Source organism: Argopecten irradians, chromosome 5, assembly GCF_041381155.1.
Source record: "Argopecten irradians isolate NY chromosome 5, Ai_NY, whole genome shotgun sequence".
NCBI classification, from domain to species: Eukaryota; Metazoa; Mollusca; class Bivalvia; order Pectinida; family Pectinidae; genus Argopecten; species Argopecten irradians.
This window is the reverse complement of record NC_091138.1, coordinates 50266269-50289767: the sequence shown is the minus strand read 5'-3', so window position 1 is coordinate 50289767 and position 23499 is coordinate 50266269. Positions and strand designations below refer to the sequence as shown.

At 40.2% G+C, this 23499-nt stretch overlaps 1 protein-coding gene across 4 annotated transcripts in view; it reads left to right on the top strand.

The window, feature by feature from the left end:
* Nucleotides 1-994: 994 nt before the first annotated feature.
* Nucleotides 995-23499, top strand: part of LOC138324142 (uncharacterized) — a 62656-nt gene continuing 40151 nt past the window's right edge. For 2 of the 4 annotated variants that reach the window (XR_011208622.1, XM_069269227.1), the window contains exons 1-3: nt 995-1125; nt 2836-2859; nt 11366-11602. Coding sequence is in view for 3 of the 4 variants with exons in the window: in XM_069269227.1 (XP_069125328.1) it covers nt 1034-1125; nt 2836-2859; nt 11366-11602 (353 nt within the window). In the remaining variant the exon portion in view is untranslated. Of the gene's footprint in view, nt 1126-2835; nt 2860-11365; nt 11603-12493; nt 12716-23499 lie in introns of those variants that run through there. The other 2 variants (XM_069269229.1, XM_069269228.1) reach the window with 2 other exon arrangements.

Sequence of the window (23499 nt, the reverse complement as noted above, 5' to 3'; positions counted from 1 at the left end):
AGAGTTACTGGACCTGTCCTATTTAGATAGAGTTACTGGACCTTGTCCTATTTAGATAGAGTTACTGGACCTTGTCCTATTTAGATAGAGTTACTGGACCTTGTCCTATTTAGATAGAGTTACTGGACCGTGTCCTATTTAGATGGTTATGACTGTCCTATTAGATAGAGTTACTGGACCTTGTCCTATTTAGATAGAGTTACCGGACCTTGTCCTATTTAGATAGAGTTACCGGACCTTGTCCTATTTAGATAGAGTTACTGGACCTTGTCCTATTTAGATAGAGTTACTGGACCTTGTCCTATTTAGATAGAGTTACTGGACCATGTCCTATTTAGATAGAGTTACTGGACCTTGTCCTATTTAGATAGAGTTACTGGACCTGTCCTATTTAGTAGAGTTACTGGACCTTGTCCTATTTAGATAGAGTTACCGGACCTTGTCCTATTTAGATAGAGTTACTGGGCCATGTCCTATTTAGATAGAGTTACTGGACCTTGTCCTATTTAGATAGAGTTACTGGACCTTGTCCTATTTAGATAGAGTTACTGGGACCTTGTCCTATTTAGATAGAGTTACTGGACCTTGTCCTATTTAGATAGAGTTACTGGGCCATGTCCTATTTAGATAGAGTTACTGGACCTTGTCCTATTTAGATAGAGTTACTGGACCTTGTCCTATTTAGATAGAGTTACTGGACCGTGTCCTATTTAGATAGAGTTACTGGACCTTGTCCTATTTAGATAGAGTTACTGGACCTTGTCCTATTTAGATAGAGTTACTGGGCCTTGTCCTTTTGTTATACATGTATGTCTAGGTCCATTAGTGTGATCTTGTCTTTTGTAAAAAGGCATAAAAGGCCTAAAATGAATCAAAGTATGAATTTGGAATAATTTTATCAACTTCTTAACATAAAGAGGTTTTGAATTTTGAAAACTATTTAATAGTGAAAATATGAAATGAAAGAGAAAAATGTTTGTTTGTTTGTAGTCGGTATGCATTTGACCCTGCCCAGGAACATATCTACAACTTAATGAAGAAGGACAGTTATGCACGTTACCTAAGATCGGAACACTACAAACAGTTACTGGTTCAGGCAAAACAACACCCATTTACCAAGAAGAAGTGAGTACCAGATTTCTGTAAGGCTTGTAATTAAAACTAGACAGAATATTTTTTTCATAACTTTTAATAAAAGTTAACTAATATCAATGATTGGAATTCAGCATGGTGTTCTGTTTTAACTGATAAACTCATAATTCCGATACATATTGGTTTGATTTAATAACACCCTAAAATCTCTCCAATCTCACAGCATCTTTTCAGTACCTCAACATCTAGCCTAGACTGGCCACAAGACCCTAAATTGTTGATAAGACTTTCTCAGCAGTTCTTTACCAGATTATATCCCCCTGGTTTGAAAACTAGAATCAGGCATGTAGTAGAGACAAAAATAATCAAGCCAAATTTTAGTGAATTTTTAGGTCTCCTGAGACGAAGTCAAGTGACCTATGCTAATCGCCTTTTGTCGTCGTGCGTCGTATGGTGATAAACAATTTACTTTTTCAACTTCTTCTCCAAAACTACTAAACCAAATTTTTTGAAATTTTGCAGAAACCTTCCATAGCCAAAGGTCAACCAAAATTGTAAATTGTATGGTCCCAGCCCCCCCCCAGGGGCCTGAGGGGTGGGGCCAAAAGGGGTCAAATAGGCTAAAACTTCTGAAATTCCAGAAATGATTGAATCAAATACTCTTCATAGATTAAAGGTCCTGAGGTCCTTTACAAAAATTGTGAATTATATGACTTTGGGGTCTCGCGTTCCCCCCTGGGGAGGGGGTCAAGTTAACTATAGTTTAAATAGAGAAAAGACATTTTTGAGAATTATTTGGTCATTTGTAATAGGAAATAAGTCAAATGTTGTCAGAATTATCAGTATGAGATGACCATTGAATCCTATTAATTTTTCCGCGACTTGACCCCCCCAGAGGCCTGAGGGGTGGGGCCAAAAGGGGTCAAATAGGCTAAAACTTCAAAAATCTTCTTCTGAAATTCCAGACATGGCAGAGTCAAATACCGTATTTTTGCGCATATAGTACGCACCCGCGTATAGTGCGCAGGTACGTTTTTGAGTTTCATTTTGGAAAAACAAAAATTACAAAAAAAATCTCAGTTTTTGTATCTAATCCTTCAAAACATTTTGCATTGCCTCCAAACACTCTTGAAGAACAAATTCAAACTGTTCTTATTGTTCATCAGTGCTTAAAACAACCTTCTGTTCATTAACATTAACTGGCAAGAGGAGTTTGACATGATGATTGACACTTTGTTTACACAACGGCATGCTTAGTTAGGTTTGGTAACATAATACACTATAACTATCAAAATGAAAAACAAAAAATAAAAATTCTGATACGAAGGTTCAACTTTAAAGTTTATTCTAATTTGTAAATACTTTTTACAGATTTGAGTGACCTTTGCAATGCTCTTTCTGTAGCAGCACTCAGGTGACTGTCAAGGCCTCTTGGGCCTCTTGTTTAATATTCTAGATACTTGTGGCCAGTCACGTCTAGCCCTATAATGTACAAACATTTTCAGAACCTTTTCAGTTTTTCCATGGTTGACTTTAAATGTCACATCTTTTCAATGCTTGTGGCTCCAATAGTTCACAAACACTGTCAATAGTAGGATATCTTTGTAACTGTTTTAGTCTGATCCATTACTAATATTACATCAATGAATTCATTGATTCACTGGCATGTTTCAAATTGATTGCCCAGAATGGACCCATTAATACATTATATATTACCCATAATGCTTCATACGGTTTTTTCAATACTCAGCACTCTTCTCCAATGAAGTAAGCCAATCATACAATTTATATAGAATTATACATACCAAAGGCTCTCACAGCATTGTGTCCTCACCAGTCTTTTCTGACTAAATACTAACTTATATTAAGTGAATACTATACTGATGATGCATAAGGCCAAAAAAATATCTGTTTAGGGTTACATTGGCAAATAAAATAGTCGGTAGGTCGGGATTTTTTTTCCTTTTTTTTTTAGTGTCTTTCACTCTAAAGTAATGGCCAGAACCGGAGTCTGAGATCGAAAACCCGACTTTTAATTTTTTTTCATAGAAAAGTAGAAGAAAAAAAATTAGGGTCGGTCGGGTAACCCTAAACAGACATTTTTTTTTTTTGCCTTATGTTACATTTACTACACCTGAGTGACACAAAATATATAACTCTTTATGGATAACTAGCATTTACTGCATGGAATGCTTAAGTCACATTGCTACAATTAGGTATAAAATTTATTCTAATATTTATTGTAGTGTTAAAGTGATAATGAGTTTGATTCTACTACTTGAAAGGGAAATAATTCTATTTGGTTTGAGAATCATGTTTTATATGGCTTACAAATACATTTCTATGTAGAATACAGTTATAAAGTGTAGTTATTGTATGTAATGTATGCTGACTTTTTACTTTTTAATTGTATAACTACTCATGAGATGTTAAAGAAGTTAACATTTTATGAATCAATTCTTGGCATGCAAAAAAATGTCAAATGAAATTGTTATTATGGGTTAGTCAATTTAAGATATTTTTGTCACATTTTGGAATATTTATAGTTATTTAAAGGTGCTCCACCGCTGACAAATGATATATTTTCTCTATCAAAAATACAAGCAGAGAAATATGTATTTTTCTTCAGTTACAAAAGTTACTTAATTTACACCATTACCACCATTGAAAAGTTTGAGCTTCTAATTTTGCTTCAAGATAGAAATATTAAAAATAATTAATTGCGTTCCTCAAAAATTCCCTGGCACTATGTCCTATATGGAATGAAGTACTGATTGTGCTTGCACTCAAAGTAAAGTAAATTATTTTATATTATGTTTTGTGTTAATTAGACATATATATGGGACAAGGAAGCAATTCCAACCGTTTGCACTAAACAAAAATGTCAAATTTTCGAGGCGATCTGGCCCTTTATCAAGACATACAAATCTTACACGATTACAAAATAGGATACGAACAGTAATGCGGGACAAAGTAGACAAATATTAAACTATACAGCACATTGGAGCGCAATTTACCCTCAGGCACGCCGGATCTATAAAAATGTATCCATGCTGTTCGGCACAACGCTAAAATATGAGCGATGACTGGAAAGCGTGCCACATGTGACGTCAAATGTTTGGCGAAATTTATATATAGTGCTCATTGGTAAACGATGCAAATTTATAGTCGCCTATCTTCTCGGTGTTTTGGCAAAGCAGCAAAGTCCCAAATTTAGTCGCCTTTTGCTGGGCAGCATATGTAAAGGATCAAAAACGCGTAGAACAGAACGGGAAAATGCTGGAAGTAGGGATAATCAATTGAAAAGCAAGTCATCAAATGATTTCAATAAGTATATTTAACGTTCCTTAATGCATTTGGGATAACGGGTCTGTAGATAGGTTATCCAGAATATCTCTCTTGATCGATGCTTGGTTTGTGTCCAGTAGGAACAGTGCTCAAATGCAATCACCTGCATGTCTTTCCGACTATGGCTGGGTAAGTTGAAATGTCTAGCAACCGGATAGTCAGGTTTGTTCTGTTTGAAAGACCAGCGGTGATTGTTGATTCTGACGTTGAGTGGACCACTGGTTTCCCAAACGTATTACATTGTGCATTTCCTACAGGAGAGGAGGTAGATGACATTGCTGGATTTGCACGTCAGGTTCTGTCTGATGTTGTATGCTCTGTTGTTGATATATGCCATTCAGATGTGTCTGTGGATGCTGTGAATGGACACATCATGCACCGTTTATTGTTGCATGTCTGGAATGAACCCCTTTGTGCAGCAGGAGCAAGAGGAGGAAGTTTGCTGCTCACTACAAGGACTTTTACATTTTAAGCTCACCTGGTCCGAAGGACCAAGGTGAGCTTATGCCATACCCCGGCGTCCGTCGTTCGTCCTTCGTCCATCAACAATCGACTTCTTCTCCATAACCACCGGTCGGAATTCAACAAAATTTGACTGGTAGCATCCTTATGGGTTACTGACTGAAAATTGTAGAAATAATGGGGCTGAGTCCCCAGGGGCCTGAGGGGTTGTATGCTCTGTTGTTAATTTGGCTGTTTCCATATAAACGACTTCTTCTCTGAAATTAAGCATGGGGTAGCATCCATACTGCAATGGTAGCATCCTTATAGGGTGGAGATTCGAAATTGTACAAATGATGTGGCTGACCCCCTGGGACCTGAGGGGCTGGGTCAAAAGGGGTCATTTTGGCTATTTGCATATAAACAACTTCTTCTCTGAAACTAAGCATGGGATAGCACTCATAATGCAATGGTAGCATCCTAGCTTATAGGGTGGGGATTCAAGATTGTACAAACGATGGGGCTGACCCCCCCAGGGGGTTGAAGGGCGGGGCCAAAAGGGGTCAAATTGGCTATTTGCATATAAACGACTTCTTCTCTGAAATTAAGCATGGGATAGCACTCATAATGCAATGGTAGCATCCTTATAGGGTGATGATTCAAAATTGTAAAAATGATGTGGCTGACACCCCCCTTCCCCCCATCCTCACCCCAAACGACTTCTTCTCTGCAACTATAATCATGGGAGAGCACTCATAATGCAATGGTAGCATTCTTATAGGGTGATGATTCAAAATTGTACAAATGATGGGTCTAACCCCCGGGGCCTTAGGCACGGGGCCAAAAAGGTTAATAAGGCTACTATTTTCATATAAATTACTTCCTCTCTGAAACTTTGTATTGGATAGCATATTTGTATGGTATCTATAGCATCATTATATGGTTGTGATTCAAAATTAAACAAGTCATGGAGTCAATTTTGCTATTTTTAGCCCACCATCATCAGATGGTGGGCTATTCAAATCGCCTTTCGTCCGTGGTCCGTTGTCCGTCCGTCCGTCCGTTAACAATTCTTGTTACCGCTATTTCTCAGAAAGTACAAAAGGGATCTTTTTCAAATTTCATATAAAGGTTCCCCTAGGGCCCTAGTTGTGCATATTGCAATTTTAGACTGATCGGTCAACAAGATGGCCGACCAGTGGCCATCTTGGTTTTGGTAGTTAAAGTTTGATATCACTATTTCTCAGAAAGTATTGAAGGGATCTCTCTCAACTTCCATACACAGGTTCCCTTAGGGCCCTAGTTGTGCATATTACAATTTGAGACTGATCGGTCAGCAAGATGGTCGACCGGCCGCCATCTTGGATTTTGATTGTTAAAAATTGTTACAGCTATTTCTCAGAAAGTACTGAAGGGATTTTTCTTAAATTTCATATGTAGGTTCCCCTAGGGTCCTTAGCTGTGCATATTGCAATTTGAGACTGATCGGTCAACAAGATGGCCAACCGGCAGTCATCTTGGATTTTGATAGTTAAAGTTTGTTACCGCTATTTCTCAGAAAGTACTGAAGGGATCTTTCTCAAACTTCATATGTAGCTTCCCCTAGGACCCTTGTTGTGCATATTGCAATTTGATACTGATCGGTCAACAGACCGCCATCTTGGAATTTTGTTAAGTTTCTAACCGCTATTTCTCAGAAAGTACTGGGGGGATCTTTCTCAAATTTCATATGTAGGTTCCCCTAGGGCCCTAGTTGTGCATATTGCAATTTGAGACTGATCGGTCAACAAGATGGCCGACCGGTGGCCATTTTGGTTTTGGTAGTTAAAGTTTGATATCACTATTTCTCAGAAAGTATTGAAGGGATCTCTCTCAACTTCCATACACAGGTTCCCTTAGGGCCCTAGTTGTGCATATTACAATTTGAGACTTATCGGTCAACAAGATCGACACCTAGCTGCCATCTTGGATTTTGATAGTTACTGCTATTTGTCAGAAATTACTGAAGGGATATCTCTCAAATTCCATGCATAGGTTCCCCTTGGGCCCTAGTTGTGCATAATACCTTTGGGACTAATCCTTCAACAAGATGGCCAAGCGGCCATCATCTTGGATTTCACCACTGTTTCTCAGAAAGTAATGAAGCCATCTGTCTTCATATGTAGTATGTTTGAAAAAGTTTGAAAAGCAGGGAAAAGATCCCTCTTTCCATTGTCAGACATAGTTCATTCTTTGGTGGGCGCCAAGATCCCTCTGGGATCTCTTGTTTCTAATTATAAGAGTCTTTGTGATTTTTTAATCACTAATTACTAAATTACACAATTACTCAAAAAAAAACCAGGTGAGCGATACAGGCCCTCTGGGCCTCTTGTTTGACTCAATGATTTTCCATTGGTTCCTAAGGATAGAAGGGAGATGTGGTAAGTTAGGATGGAATGTTACCACACAGGAAACATGTTGAGTGGCAGTTCTGGTTTGGTATATGAGGAGATTGGCTCCATCTCAGGGTGCAGACCTTGTCAATTTCTTGGTCGATAGATGTGATTTGTATCCTCATCTCTTTGCACTGACTTTCAAAGGTGGTATTGTCGGACAATATTTGACGGATTCGTAAAGCTTGTGAATAGGGAATGCTTCTGGTGGTATGCGAGGGATGACAACTGGTGGGACAGAGGTATAGATGAGAATCAGTAGGTTTGGAATACAGGTCAGTACTAATGGCCCCTTCAACTAAGGTGGATCTAGTGTCTAGAAATATATTAGTATCTGATGATATAACGGCAGTAAATTTGATGGTATTGGGAAATGTGTTGGCATATTCAATAAATTCATCGAGATACTGTTGGTTATATTTGTCTACTTTGTCCCGCATTACTGTTCGTATGCTATCATGTAATCATGTTCGTTTCGTATGTCTTGATAAAGGGCCAGATCGCCTTGAAAATTTGAAAATTTTGTTTTGTCCACACGGTTGGAATTACTTCTTTGTCCCATATTTACCATTTGAAGTAATTCGTATCCAACAGACTTTCGTTTGATTGGATCCAGTGTCATCTGGAAAATCCTTTTGATATTACTTCTTAGACATATATATACACACAAGTAAACACTGATTATTGTTAAAATGATGAGTATCGTTTATGCTCTGTCAGCGGTGGAGCATCTTTAATATATCAAAAATGTATCTATATGAACAAAAAGCTGCCAATTTTTAGTCCTGACACTCTTTGTCATGGCGACACAATCGGACCATGAACTAAGATTATTGTATCAATTTCATTGGATATTAGGTATATAAGGCTTGCATGCACTGCTTAGTCATCGGTATGTAATTTTCATGTGTATGACATGTTATCTTGGGGCATGTTGTAATATCTAGAAGGTAGGTAAGTATATTTTTAGATCACACCTTGAAATGGTGAGCTATTTAAATTGCCTTTTGTCGATGGTCCATCATCCGTTGTCTACCTGTCCATAACCAATCACTGTTCTCAGTAAGTGCAGAAAGGATCTTTATAACATTTCAGGATTATAGAGGTTCCCTTCGTCCCATACTGTGCTGACAATGATATAATTGACTGGTAGCCTGTTTTACAATGATGACATATACCATAGTTGACTGGTAGCCTGTTTGACAATAATGACATATACCATAGTTGACTGGTAGCCTGTATGACAATAATGACATATACCATAGTTGACTGGTAGCCTGTTTGACAATAATGACATATACCATAGTTGACTGATAGCCTGTTTGACAATGATTACATATATACCATAGTTGACTGGTAGCCTGTTTGACAATAATGACATATACCATAGTTGACTGATAGCCTGTTTGACAATAATGACATATACCATAGTTGACTGGTAGCCTGTATGACAATAATGACATATACCATAGTTGACTGGTAGCCTGTTTGACAATAATGACATATACCATAGTTGACTGATAGCCTGTTTGACAATGATTACATATATACCATAGTTGACTGGTAGCCTGTATGACAATGATGACATATACCATAGTTGACTGGTAGCCTGTTTGACAATGATTACATATATACCATAGTTGACTGGTAGCCTGTTTGACAATGATTACATATATACCATAATTGACTGGTAGCCTGTATGACAATGATGACATATACCATAGTTGACTGGTAGCCTGTATGACAATGATGACATATACCATAGTTGACGGTAGCCTGTTTATGACAAATGATGACATATACCATAGTTGACTGGTAGCCTGTTTGACAATGATGACATATACCATAGTTGACTGGTAGCCTGTGTGACATGACAATGATGACATGATACATATACATAGTTGACTGGTAGCCTGTATGACAATGATGACATATACCATAGTTGACTGGTAGCCTGTATGACAATGATGACATATACCATAGTTGACTGATAGCCTGTATGACAATGATGACATATACCATAGTTGACTGGTAGCCTGTTTGACAATGATGACATATACCATAGTTGACTGGTAGCCTGTTTGACAATGATGACATATATACCATAGTTGACTGGTAGCCTGTATGACAATGATGACATATACCATAGTTGACTGGTAGCCTGTATGACAATGATGACATATACCATAGTTGACTGGTAGCCTGTTTGACAATAATGACATATACCATAGTTGACTGGTAGCCTGTTTGACAATGATGACATATACCATAGTTGACTGGTAGCCTGTTTGACAATGATGACATATACCATAGTTGACTGATAGCCTGTATGACAATGATGACATATACCATAGTTGACTGATAGCCTGTTTGACAATGATGACATATATACCATAGTTGACTGGTAGCCTTTTTGGATTTTAAAGTAAAGATTGTCATCCCTATGTCTAAAAGTGTGCAGAAGGGAAATAACTCACAAGTAACAGAAGGGAGATAACCCACAATACGACAAATCATGTAGTCATCCCCCATTGTATTGTGATATTGTGGAGAGTTTAGGAGAGGGTTGATATATATAGTCTTTTGCTTAGTGCTTATGGATTGTCTTTTCCTAATTTTAATGTATGTTCAATTAAAAGTTGATTTTTTTAGTTGGCTTTTAGAGAATTATTTTCATTGTTACACATTATTATCAATTTCACCATGAATAATATATGACAGAATTTAACTCTCTTTGTTGACAATGTTTACAGTGGCGATTATGCAACGTTAAAAAGGATGTAAGCATTTTGGCCACACCCTGTGGGCCCATCACCTGTGTGGTTTCTGACTACCAGTCTGTCCTTTGTAGCCACCCCTCGGTGGACTTGTGTCAAAAACTCTATTTTAGTTACAATGGTCGTGTTTGTAATGTTTTCCTTCTCCATGTGTATTTTGTACGTTTTTTGCCTCGTTCAAAATTGTTCCATGATTTCGTACTTGACTGAAATGCGACGTGATCTGAACTTTTCCTCTTGATAGATTTAATTTGTGCCACCTTTGCAGTGTTACACATTTAAGATATGTATGAGATTTTGAATGAATCACTGATTTATTTTGAATTTTTTACTACATTATTTTTTTTTCGTTTTAATAACAATTCTTTTTTTTTTGTCTTTTGTGAAGCACTAGGATGCATTTTTCATTTGACATGTTTAGAAACACTTTTGATGTAGATTTGATTTTTTTTCCTGTGCTTATATATATATATTTTCTACATGGATTAACTTTTAATTGTATTTTGCATTCAGAGAAAGTGATTTATAATTAATCAATCAATGGTTAAATTGTTTGTGTGATATATCAAGTGTCTAACATATGCTGTAGGTTGTAGTTTTTCTTTTGTACAATGTATACCACATGGTGTAAATCAGGAAATTTAATCTATCATAACATCCTCGATAATCCAGGATTACTTTCACCATTGTTATATCTACCCCTGGACTATCTCCTTGTAAAACTGAAAGCAGTTCAGGAGAAAAAAAACTGACCATGCAATCACAGGCCTGCAGCGACTACTATGAGATAGTCCAGGGATGGATATAACAATGGTGAAAGTAACCCCTGAAGTATCGAGGATGCTATCATAATTGAATTACATTATGACAGTGTTGCCTATTTGCTGTTATATGATGCATCCCATTGAATCAAATGGAGGATTTTAAGTAGTCATTTGAAATTAAAAAAAAAAAAAATTGATGTTTTCTCAATAAGTTTAATGCATGTATCACAGCGATAATGGAAGTGTTTGAGGATTGAATCTAACTAAATGCATGCTGTTATTGAAATGTGGAGGACTATATTTAATCACATATTGGTGAAGATGATGTTGTAATTGTTTGTGTATTATATAAATACTATGAACCTCCCCTTTATATTTCTAACATGTGATCAACGTCATTGATATATTTCTATAAATGTCATTTCCACAGTGTTGTCAATATCTGTACCGCTAGTTAAAACAGCATTTACATGTTTGTTGTCATTACAGTCCTGTTTTCATTCTGTTATAGATTCTTTAGCTGGAGTAATAAAAGTAAACAGCAGGCCCAGTCAGCACCAAGGCCCACAACTCCAAGTCCCAAAGTGTCCAGGCGTCGCGATAGTAACTCAAGTGATCGGTCCCGAGAGATAAGCTCTGACGTGAGTGGCGGTGACTCACCAGTTCACATGTCAGGGCCTCACCACTCCTACAGCACCAGTGACCTGAAGGAACTCGGCAATACCCAGAAATCAGTCCTATCCCAGGGGTAAGTTACTACCAAAATCAATCCTATCTCAAGGGTACGTTACTACAGAAATTAGCCCTATCCCAGGGGTAAGTTACTACAAAAATTAGCCCTATGTCATGGGTAAGTTACTACAAAAATTAGCCCTATGTCATGGATAAGTTACTACAGAAATCAGTCCTATCCCAGGGGTAAGTTACTTCAAAAATTAGCCCTATGTCATGGGTAAGTTACTACAGAAATCAGTCCTATCCCAGGGGTAAGTTACTACAAAAATTAGCCCTATGTCATGGGTAAGTTACTACAGAAATCAGTCCTATCCCAGGGGTAAGTTACTACAGAAATCAGTCCTATCCCAGGGGTAAGTTACTACAAAAATTAGCCCTATGTCATGGGTAAGTTACTACAGAAATCAGTCCTATCCCAGGGGTAAGTTACTACAAAAATTAGCCCTATGTCATGGGTAAGTTACTACAGAAATCAGTCCTATCCCAGGGGTAAGTTACTACAGAAATTAGCCCTATCCCAGGAGTAAGTTACTACAGAAATCAGTCCTATCCCAGGGGTAAGTTACTACAAAAATTAGCCCTATGTCATGGGTAATTTACCTTCAGAAAATAGCTTACCTGGCCAATTACAATAGCTTCTTCAAATCTATTAGGCCTCTTTGACACACAAGTTCTAAAAATAGATTTTCCCACGGATTCCCCCACCAGGGGAACCACTTCCTGTATGTCACTTCCTGTTTGTCACATCCTTTCATATTTCTTTTGGCCTCCATCTTGTTTGGCAGCTGTTTTTCCAGCTTGGAATTATATCCACCTCCATCAAGTTCAGGGGCAGTCTTATACTGCTTATAAGCAACTAAAATTGTGTCTGGTGTTGTACACCACATTTTTATTTGCATTTCAGATGAAATCAACATCTGATTGGCAGCTCAGCGTTCATTTCAATTTTGAGCTGGTGGCTCCATCAGGGATTGTCAATTTCATAGAATGTTGATTTCCTATAGGGGCATATTGCTACCTGATATTGATTTTTATTTTTTATTTTACTAAATTTTGTTTTAAATGCTAAACAAAGCACTGTTTATGTTTTATAATAAACATCCCCCCTTACCATAGGCTAGGGGCATGTGGGAATTTAATGAGGTTGATCCTCACAGTGTTTGTGTTGTTGTTTTTTTGTCACTGCTGCTTGACAACCCAAACTTGTTTGCTGTGTAGTAATTGGAGTAAACATGAATGGACAGAGTATTTCCTTTGCTCTATAAACAAGTAAGGTCAAAAATAAGGGTAGTTGTTCTGTATTTGCCTTTTGGGCTTCATCAGAACCCCCTTCCAAGGTAAGTTCCTCCCAATTTGGGAGTATTACCCCCGTTTCCAACATTTTCCTTTCAGGATTTGTATTTTTGGGTTCAGAGAGTTCCTCTCTCCTCTCCTTTGTGGAGGAGAGTTTGGTTCCATCTGCTTCCAATGGCTCTATAGGGTATGGACCCTTGGGTTCCAATTTGGACCCTTCCTTCTCATGGGCCAGCTCTTATGAGTCTAACTTACCTCCTATCGGGCCCGGTCCTCCGGTTCCCGTTAGCGTGGAAAGTTGTACTGCCCCAGGTGTTTCAGCACCAGGTTGGCAGGGCGGCGCTCCCGTTTCGATCCCCTGCAGGGGGGAAGACGGCGATGCAGCCGGGCACCTGATTTCAGGTGCCACCAGGTTGTATGCCTTGTCTGATTCCATTATGTGTTGACGTCATGGCTACACCAGCAGTCACATATGTGACTTCCGGCGCTTCTGGTATTTCTGTGCTTGTGTCCTGTTACCCCCAGGGGTGCCTCCCATGCCCCTTTCAGGGTTAACTTTCAGTAGAAACCCTTTTGGTTTTTTTCTGGCCGATTGGTCTTAGTTCATGAACTAGCTCCTCTGGAGTTTACCAATCATTTGATGACTGTCTCGGCCACTGGCCTATCCAGTCTCAGTGGACACATGGTGGGGGGTCTGTTGAGGACCCTAGGTTCCCTAGACCACCCTACCCCCAGTCTTTGGCTTTGCCAGGAACTGGGTTAGCTCAGTTACATGGAGGTTTCTACTAGGTTTGCTCTTTAGTTATTCCTCCCTTATACTAGATAGGAGTTTTGCCTCACTGGACCATTATATGGCTCAGGTATTTGGCATGCCCCCTCTTTTTCTCGAAATAGGGCTACTCCATTATGAGATATGGGTTTCATCCAGCAGTACTACCCAATTCAGCTGGACTGCCTGGTTCCTTGCCAGACAGTACCCCCCTCCTTTAGCGGAAGTGATGGGTCTCCCACCCTCCTCCCCTTTAGAAGGCTGTTAGCACCGAGAACATTTGCCGGGACTTCTCTTGTGCCTGCACAGCTGTAGCTGATGCTGGTTCAGCCATCCAGGTTGTCCTTATGCAGGTTAATCTTCTTATGGAACTTCTAACTATGCAGGGTTTGTCCCTTGCAGGTTTTCCTGTTCCTTTGTTTGAGAAGATTACAGCTGTTTTGGGGTCTGTTAACTCAGGCCCCATATCAGCTACAGTCCTGCTCCCTCCTGTTGTGGTCTCTAGTGTAAGTACGACTCCGATCTATGGAGGTTTTTGGTCCTGGTGAGGGCTTATGTTGATGTGAAGAGAGATGTGCTCTCTTGATTGTTCAGAGATCCCATCACTGTGTGGTATAGTGATCAGGAATCTGATAGTTGGAGATGCTAGCCCTGAGGATGGTTATCATACCTCTCAATCCTCTGATGCTGGCTCCTCTATGAGGGGGTTGTTCTCTTCCATCTACCAACAATGTTGGATGTAGGGCTGAGTTATCAAGATTTGTGCTTCGTTCTCTGCTTGTACCTTATACACAGAGGCTATGAAACTCTTGGTCTAGAGGCTTGTCCTGCTCCCTCCTCATTTGGGATCCCTAAGAAGACTTAGGCTTTGCAGGGCTTTTTGTTTCCTTTGGCAGGAAACCCTTTTGCTCTCTGCCAAGTCTCTCCCGAGGTAAGTGTTGTCATCCTCCCTGACCCAATTACATGTGTAATTCAGGGTAAGGTGAGTACTTCTGACCACTCTAGCTTGTCTGCAATGCTGGTAGCAATCAGTAATTAGTGGACCTTGCACCTTATACGTATAAGGTTTGTGACCCAGGTTGTCCCCATCTGCTATCTCCCTAAGATGAGTTTTAGCATGTTGGGCAGGCATGTGTACTTATATGGTAAACTTGTCGAAAAGAAATTTACCAAGTCTGAGCATCATCACTTAGCTTTCCAAACACTGACCTTTATAGACTGGGTCACTCCTGCCTTGTTCACTCTGTCTGGTCGGACTGATCAGGATGAGGAGCTTGGTATTTAGCTAATCCTCTAGAGAGGTTTAGCAGGACTGTGTATAGGCTCACCTTTACGGAGTAGCCTAAATCTCTGCAGCAATTAAACAATTGTAGTCACATGCCTGCCTACCTTATGTTTTGGATCAGTTTTTAAGGATAATTAGTTTGTTCCGTTCACGTCTTTTATTGGCCCTTCTGATTCTGCTGTTCCCTCATGGAGGTGATCCGGCAAGATCCTATGGTGCTAGATAGGGTTTCTGCCCGTCTAATCTACGGAACATGCATAGTTCTGGGCTAGGCCCAGAAAGGCAAAACAAGAGTTCTCCCAAACTGGTCCTGTGCTGCCACCACAGTCCTTTACTTCAGGTTGAGGGCATTAGACCATACATGGTCCATCCTTGAAAACATTGACCGACAGAGCAGAGAAGATTTCTCTCTCCACGGTTGTGCCCTCTCAAGTGTCGCACAATGCATCGGTACTCTTGCAGGAATTGTCACATGATTCATGATCAGGACTACAATTGCCTTTTGGTCAGTGACTCTATTCTTATTTCCTCTCTTAGTGTAGGAAATAACAGAATCCTGAGTCCATTCGTGTACCTAGGGCCTTAGTATCCCTTTTCACAGGGATCCACCTGTCCCTTTGCATTATCGTTTTCCTAAAACTTAACCAGTTTGGAGATAGATACCCTCCTCACTAAGTGCAGGAGAGGGACGCTATCTGGAGGAAATCAATGCAGTTTTCTACTCCTTGTTCCCAAGAAGGCCGGCTCCTAAAGCTCCGTAATAGACTTGCATAGGTGTCCTCAATAATTGTGGGCCTTGTCTATCAACCTTATGGAAGCATATTTCATTCACCTATCAAACGGTCATCTTGGAATTTCCCCAATATACATTGTATCCACAATTGGTGGGTTTTCCAATTTCGAGCAATGCCCTTGATCTTATCTTGACCACTTCTCATTTGGGTTCCGCAATTACTTCTAGCAGTAATGGGTTACTTGCATAGTTGCACAGTGGATGTTCACATCTACTTCGACTACCCCTTGCCATTACATATGGTCATAATAACCCTTTCCAAGAGCAACATTAGGTAAAATCTCCCAAGTTTTACTTCCTTGGGTCTTTTTCCTTCCAAGGAGAAGTCAGATCTAGAGTGAGTCCCTTCAGGACTTTCTTTTTTTTTCTTCTGGGCAATTGTTTTTGGACTCTGATAAGTCCTTCAATTCGTGCTTCAGGCTATTCGAGAAGCCATGGCTAGCCTTGTTTGGTTTAAATGTATTTGGGTACATTGGTTCCTTCGTTTCCTCGGATACCTGAATTTCTTGGCAGATGTAGTGCCTCTTAGTAGTCCCTACACTCTACCTCCAACTATTGAGAAGGCGTGTCAGCTGGTGGTTAGCCTTGTTCTGTTGGAACATATTCAGGTATGTTGGTTCCTCCGTTTCCCTGGATACCTGAAATCTTTGGCAGATGTAGTGCCTCTTAGCAGTCCCTACACCCTGCTTCTCCAACTATTCCAGAAGGTGTGCCAGCTGGTGACTATCCTGGTATGTTTGGAAGGTATTCAGGTACTGTTGTTCCCCCGTTTCCTCGGATGCCTGAGTTCTTGATGCAGATGTACATGTAGTGCCTCTCAGCGGTCTCTACACTCAGCCTCTCCAACTGCATCTCTTATTGTTTAGACCCCCTCTATGTGTCATTGTGGGATACATACATCCCTCTGCCAAAGGCAATGATGGACTCTCTAATGGATACTGGAATCCAGTGTACTGACTGGAGTTCCTCTGTCCGTATAACTACCTCATATAGTCCAGCCACTCGGTATACTGATGCCTTATCAGCAGAGGGGGGGGGGTCATATATATCTGTCTGGGTGGACTTGGTTGGGGGAGTGGTCCTATACACAGAGGTCTCATCAATGTGCTAGAGCTGAGGAAAGTCCTGCCATCCCTGAGGGGCTTTCAATCCTCTAACCAGGGTCAGGACTTAGGTGATTTGCCTAGTTACAGACTTGCACAGTTGTGGGAAATTCCTTAACAACTGAGTGAGACAAGGTCCCTGCTCCTTTTGAGATCTATCAATGAAAGTCCTACTGTTGTTACAGTATCCTTTATTGATTTTGTCTGTTGGCCATCCTCCCAACAAAGTGAACTGCATTTGTAGCTAGCTGTGTATGTCATGTTTCTAGACAGGTCAGGAATTCTAGCTTATGGGTTCCCTCACTTCAATGTGGTGGGTCCAATTGTCTTTCAACATCGCAAGGAATCTTGTTCCCTGCTTCTATGACCCTCAGAGGTCTTGTTTAACATGGTTTCTACTCCAACTGCTGGTGTAGACACCTATTATAGGTTACCATGCGTCTCAGACCTTACCAATCTGCTAAAGTCTTGTCAGCTTCATCCTTCTCCTGATAGACTACACTACCTCACATCGAGGCTACCTCCTTGCAGCTCGCTCAGGAGATCCTTTCTGGAGAGATTGCCTGACGCATCACCAGGGCAATAAGATCTTTTGTCCTGCCGTGTTCTTCTCCCGAGAGGTTATCTTTAGTGATTGGTGTGTCAGTAAGGAAGCTGATCCTATTTCAGCCACATTCCTTGATTGCAGACTTCACACTGCATTTTTTCAAGGGTGAGGTCCTATCTCCAATTAACATTGAAGGTTATAGGTCGTTGTTGCCAATATTTTGGCTTTGATTGGCTTTAAGATATGAGCATTTGCTCTTCACTGTGCCTTGTTCCTCAGAGGAATCTCACCTTGGTTCTCCTGTCTGGAACTTTCCTTACCATACAAGCCTGCCTTGTGTGTTTAGTTACGAGTAAAAACTTACTATCATTCAACATTTGCTTCAGGCTGTTGAGGAGTGAGATTCAATGTTTTAACTAGAGTTAAGTGTCTGATTTTTCTCAGACACAGTACACATTCCTTTACATAGTCATTTAAGTATTTAAGAGTCAGAGTTTTGTTTTATATGTGTCCCTTGGTACTACCTAGACAAAACAGGAGATACAGAATTCTCTTTCCTGACTTTTTCTCAGTAAGGCATCACAGATATCTCAGCAGCGACCATTTCATGATGGATCTGTCTGTCTATCTAGACTGCCTTTGATGGCTCTGACTATGACGTAATGGGACAATGTAATGTGTACAGTCATGAAGGTTGTGTCCTATCATCTTCGAGGGCCATTTCATTTGTCCAAATCTTGGCCCTTGGTGGCAGTCCAGTTTGTGGTTTGCTCATTTTGGTGCCTTTTTGTCTGCATATAGCTAGATCTTGTGGATGTTGGTGATGTCTTAAAAGCCTCACTATTATCCCATGGATTTCCTGCTATGATCATTTTGGTTACTGTTTGCAGGAGACACCTCTACGGTAAGACGAATTCGCTATTGTAATTGGCCAGGTAAGCTATTTTCTGAAGGTAAATTGAGGTTTTTCTTTCAAAACCAATTTTACCTAGGAAAATACTTACCTGGCCAATGTGATTTCCCACCCTCCTCCCCGTTTGTCTCCCTTTTTTCTGGCTCGGCCATAGAAATATGAAAGGATGTGACAAACAGGAAGTGACATACAGGAAGAGGTTCCCCTGGTGGGGGAATCCGTGGGATAATCTATTTTTAGAACTTGTGTGTCAAAGAGGCCTAATAGATTTGAAGAAGCTATTGTAATTGGCCAGGTAAGTATTTTCCTAGGTAAAATTGGTTTTACAAGAAAAACCTCAAGTTACTACAGAAATCAGTCCTATCCCAGGGGTAAGTTACTACAAAAATTAGCCCTATGTCATGGGTAAGTTACTACAGAAATCAGTCCTATCCCAGGGGTAAGTTACTACAGAAATCAGTCCTATCCCAGGGGTAAGTTACTACAAAAATTAGCCCTATGTCATGGGTAAGTTACTACAGAAATCAGTCCTATCCCAGGGGTAAGTTACTACAGAAATCAGTCCTATCCCAGGGGTAAGTTACTACAGAAATTAGCCCTATCTCAGGGGTAAGTTACTACAGAAATCAGTCCTATCCCAGGGGTAAGTTACTACAGAAATCAGCCCTATCCCAGGGGTAAGTTACTACAGAAAATTGGTTTTACAAGAAAAACCTCAAGTTACTACAGAAATCAGTCCTATCCCAGGGGTAAGTTACTACAAAAATTAGCCCTATGTCATGGGTAAGTTACTACAGAAATCAGTCGTATCCCAGGGGTAAGTTACTACAGAAATCAGTCCTATCCCAGGGGTAAGTTACTACAAAAATTAGCCCTATGTCATGGGTAAGTTACTACAGAAATCAGTCCTATCCCAGGGGTAAATTACTACAGAAATCAGTCCTATCTCAGGGGTAAGTTACAACAGAAATTAGCCCTATCTCAGAGGTAAGTTACTACACAAATAAGCCCTATCCCAGGGGTACGTTACAACAGAAATTAGCCCTATCCCAGGGGTACATTACTACAGAAATCAGTCCTATCCCAGGGGTAAGTTACTACAGAAATCAGCCTGATCCCATCGGTAAGTTACTACAAAAATCAGTCCTATCCCAGGGGTAAGTTACTACAGAAATCAGCCCTATCTCAGGGGTAAGCTACTACAGAAATTAGCCCTATCCCAGGGGTAAATTACTACAGAAATCAGCCCTATCCCAGGGGTTAGTTACTACAGAAATCAATACTATCTCAGGGGTAAGTTACTACAGAAATGGGGAATTATGTAAAGTAGCTGGACTATACCATTCACTGACATGGGGAATTCTGTTGAGTAGCTACATGTAGACTATACATTTCACTGAAATGGGGAATTCAATGAATAGCTAGACTATTCCATTCACTGACTCGGGGAATTCCGTTGAGTAGCTAGACTATACCATTTACTGACATGGGAAATTTTGTAGTAGCTAGACTATACCATTTACTGACATGGGAAATTCTGTTGTAGCTAGACTATATCATTGACTGACACTGGGAATTCTGTAGTGTAGTTGGACTATACCATTTACGGACACAGGGAATTCTGTAGAGTAGCTAAACTATACCATTAACTGACATTGGGAATTATGTAGAGTAGCTAGACTATACCATTCACTGACATGGGGAATTCTGTAGTGTAGTTGGACTATACCATTCACTGACACGGGGAATTCTGTAGGGTAGCTAGACTATACCATTCACTGACATGGGGAATTCTGTAGAGTAGCTAGACTGTCCCATTCATTGACATGAGGAATTATGTAGAGTAGCTAGACTGTTCCATTCACTGACACTGGGAATTCTGAAGAGTAGCTAGACTATACCATTCACTTACATGGGGAATTTTGTAGAGTAGCTTGACAATACCATTCACTTACATGGGGAATTCTGTAGAGTAGCTAGACTATACCATTCACTTACATGGGGAATTCTGTAGAGTAGCTAGACTGTTCCATTCACTGAGACGGGGAATTGCGTTGAGTAGCTAGACTATACCATTCAGTGACACAGGGAATTCTGTAGAGTAGTTAGACTTTATCATTAACTGACATGTGGAATTCTGTTGAGTAGCTAGACTGTTCCATTCACTGAAACGGGGAATTCCGTTGAGTAGCTAAACTATACCATTCACTGACATGGGGAATTCTGTAGAGTAGCTAGACTATACCATTCACTGACATGTGGAATTCTGTAGAGTAGCTAGACTATACCATTCAGTTACACAGGGAATTCTGTAGAGTAGCTAGACTGTTCCATTCACTGACATGGGGAATTCTGTAGGGTAGCTAGACTATACCATTCACTGACATGGGGAATTCTGTAGAGTAGCTAGACTATACCATTTATTAAAATGGGGAATTCTGTAGAGTAGCTAGACTATACCATTCACTGACATGGGGAATTCTGTAGAGTAGCTAGACTGTTCCATTCATTGACATGGGGAATTCTGTAGAGTAGCTAGACTATACCATTCACTGACATGGGGAATTCTGTAGAGTAGCTAGACTATACCATTCATTGACATGGGGAATTCTGTAGAGTAGCTTGACTGTCCCATTCACTGACATGGGGAATTCTGTAGAGTAGCTAGACTGTTCCATTCACTGACATGGGGAATTCTGTAGAGTAGCTAGACTATACCATTCATCAACATGGGGAATTCTGTAGAGTAGCTAGACTATACCATTCACTGACATGGGGAATTCTGTAGAGTAGCTAGACTATACCATTTATTAAAATGGGGAACTCTGTAGAGTAGCTAGACTATACCATTCACTGACACGGGGAATGTTGTAGAGTAGCTAGACTATACCATTCACTGACATGGGGAATTCCGTTGAGTAGCTTGACTATACCATGCACTGACATGGGGAATTCTGCAGAGAAGCTAGACTGTTCCATTCACTGACATGGGGAATTCGGTAGTTTAGCTAAACTATACCATTCACTGACATGGGGAATTCTGTAGAGTAGCTAGACTATACCATTCACTGACATGGGGAATTCCGTTGAGTAGCTAGACTATACCATTCACTGACATGGGGAATTCTGTTGAGTAGCTAGACTATACCATTCACTGACATGGGGAATTCTGTAGAGTAGCTAGACTATACCATTTACTGACAAGGGGAATTCCTTTGAGTAGCTCGACTATACCATTTACTGATATGAGGAATTCCGTTGTAGCTAGACTATCATTCACTGACACTGAGATTTCTGTAGAGTAGCTAGATTATACCATTTACTGACATGGGAAATTCTGTTGTAGCTAGACTATACCATTCACTGACACTGGGAATTCTGTAGAGTAGCTAGACTATACCATTCACTGACATGGGGAATTCTGTTGAGTAGCTAGACTATACCATTCACTGACATGGGGAATTCTGTTGAGTAGCTAGACTATACCATTCACTGACATGGGGAATTCTGTAGAGTAGCTAGACTATACCATTCACTGACATGGGGAATTCTGTAGAGTAGCTAGACTAACAGGGGATTCCGTTATAGCTAGACTATTCACACTGAAATGGGGAATTCTGTTGCGTAGCTAGACTATACCATTTACTGACATGGGGAATTCTGTTGAGTAGCTAGACTATACCATTCACTGACATGGGGAATTCTGTAGAGTAGCTAGACTATACCATTTACTGACACAGGGAATTCTGTAGAGTAGCTAGACTGTTCCAATCACTGACACTGGGAATTCTGTAGTGTAGCTAAACTATACCATTCACTAACATGGGGAATTCTGTTGAGTAGCTAGACTGTTCCAATCACTGACACTGGGAATTCTGTAGAGTAGCTAGACTATCCCATTCACTGACATGGGAATTCTGTAGTGTAGCTGGACTATACCATTCACTGACACGGGAAATTCTGTAGAGTAGCTAGACTAACTATACCATTTACTGACATGGGGAATTCCGTTGTAGCTAGACTATCATTCACTGACACTGGGAATTCTGTAGAGTAGCTAGACTATACCATTTACTGACATGGGGAATTCTGTAGAGTAGCTAGACTATACCATTTACTGACATGGGGAATTCCGTTGCGTAGCTAGACTATACCATTTACTGACATGGGAATTTTTTTGTAGTTAGACTATACCATTCACTGACACTGGGAATTCCGTTGAGTAGCTAGACTATACCATTTACTGACATGGGGAATTCCGTTGAGTAGCTAGACTATTCCATTCACTGAAATGGGGAATTTTGTTGCGTAGCTAGACTATACCATTTACTGACATGGGGAACTCTGTAGAGTAGCTTGACTATACCATTCACTGACACTGGGAATTCTGTAGAGTATCTATACTATACCATTTACTGACATGGGAAATTCTGTTGTAGATAGACTATATCATACACTGACACTGGGAATTCTGTAGTGTAGTTGGACTATACCATTTACGGAAACAGAGAATTCTGAATAGTAGCTAGACGTTTCCAATCACTTACACTGGGAATTCTGTAGTGTAGCTAGACTATACCATTCACTGACATGGGGAATTGTGTAGAGTAGCTAGACTGTTCCAATCACTGACACTGGGAATTCTGTAGAGTAGCTAGACTGTCCCATTCATTGACATGGGGAATTATGTAGAGCAGCTAGACTGTTCCATTCACTGACATGGGGAATTCTAGAGCTAGCTAGACTGTTCCATTCACTGACACTGGGAATTCTGTAGAGTAGCTAGACTATACCATTCACTGACATGGGGAATTCTGTAGAGTAGCTAGACTATACCATTCACTGACATGGGGAATTCTGTAGAGTAGCTAGACTGTTCCATTCACTGACACTGGGAATTCTGTAGAGTAGCTAGACTATACCATTCACTGACACTGGGAATTCTGTAGAGTAGCTAGACTATACCATTCACTGACATGGGGAATTCTGTTGAGTAGCTAGACTGTTCCATTCACTGACACGGGGAATTCTGTAGAGTAGCTAAACTATACCATTCACTGACATGGGGAATTCTGTAGAGTAGCTAGACTATACCATTCACTGACATGTGGAATTCTGTTGAGTAGCTAGACTATACCATTCAGTGACACAGGAAATTCTGTAGAGTAGCTAGACTGTTCCATTCACTGACATGGAGAATTCTGTAG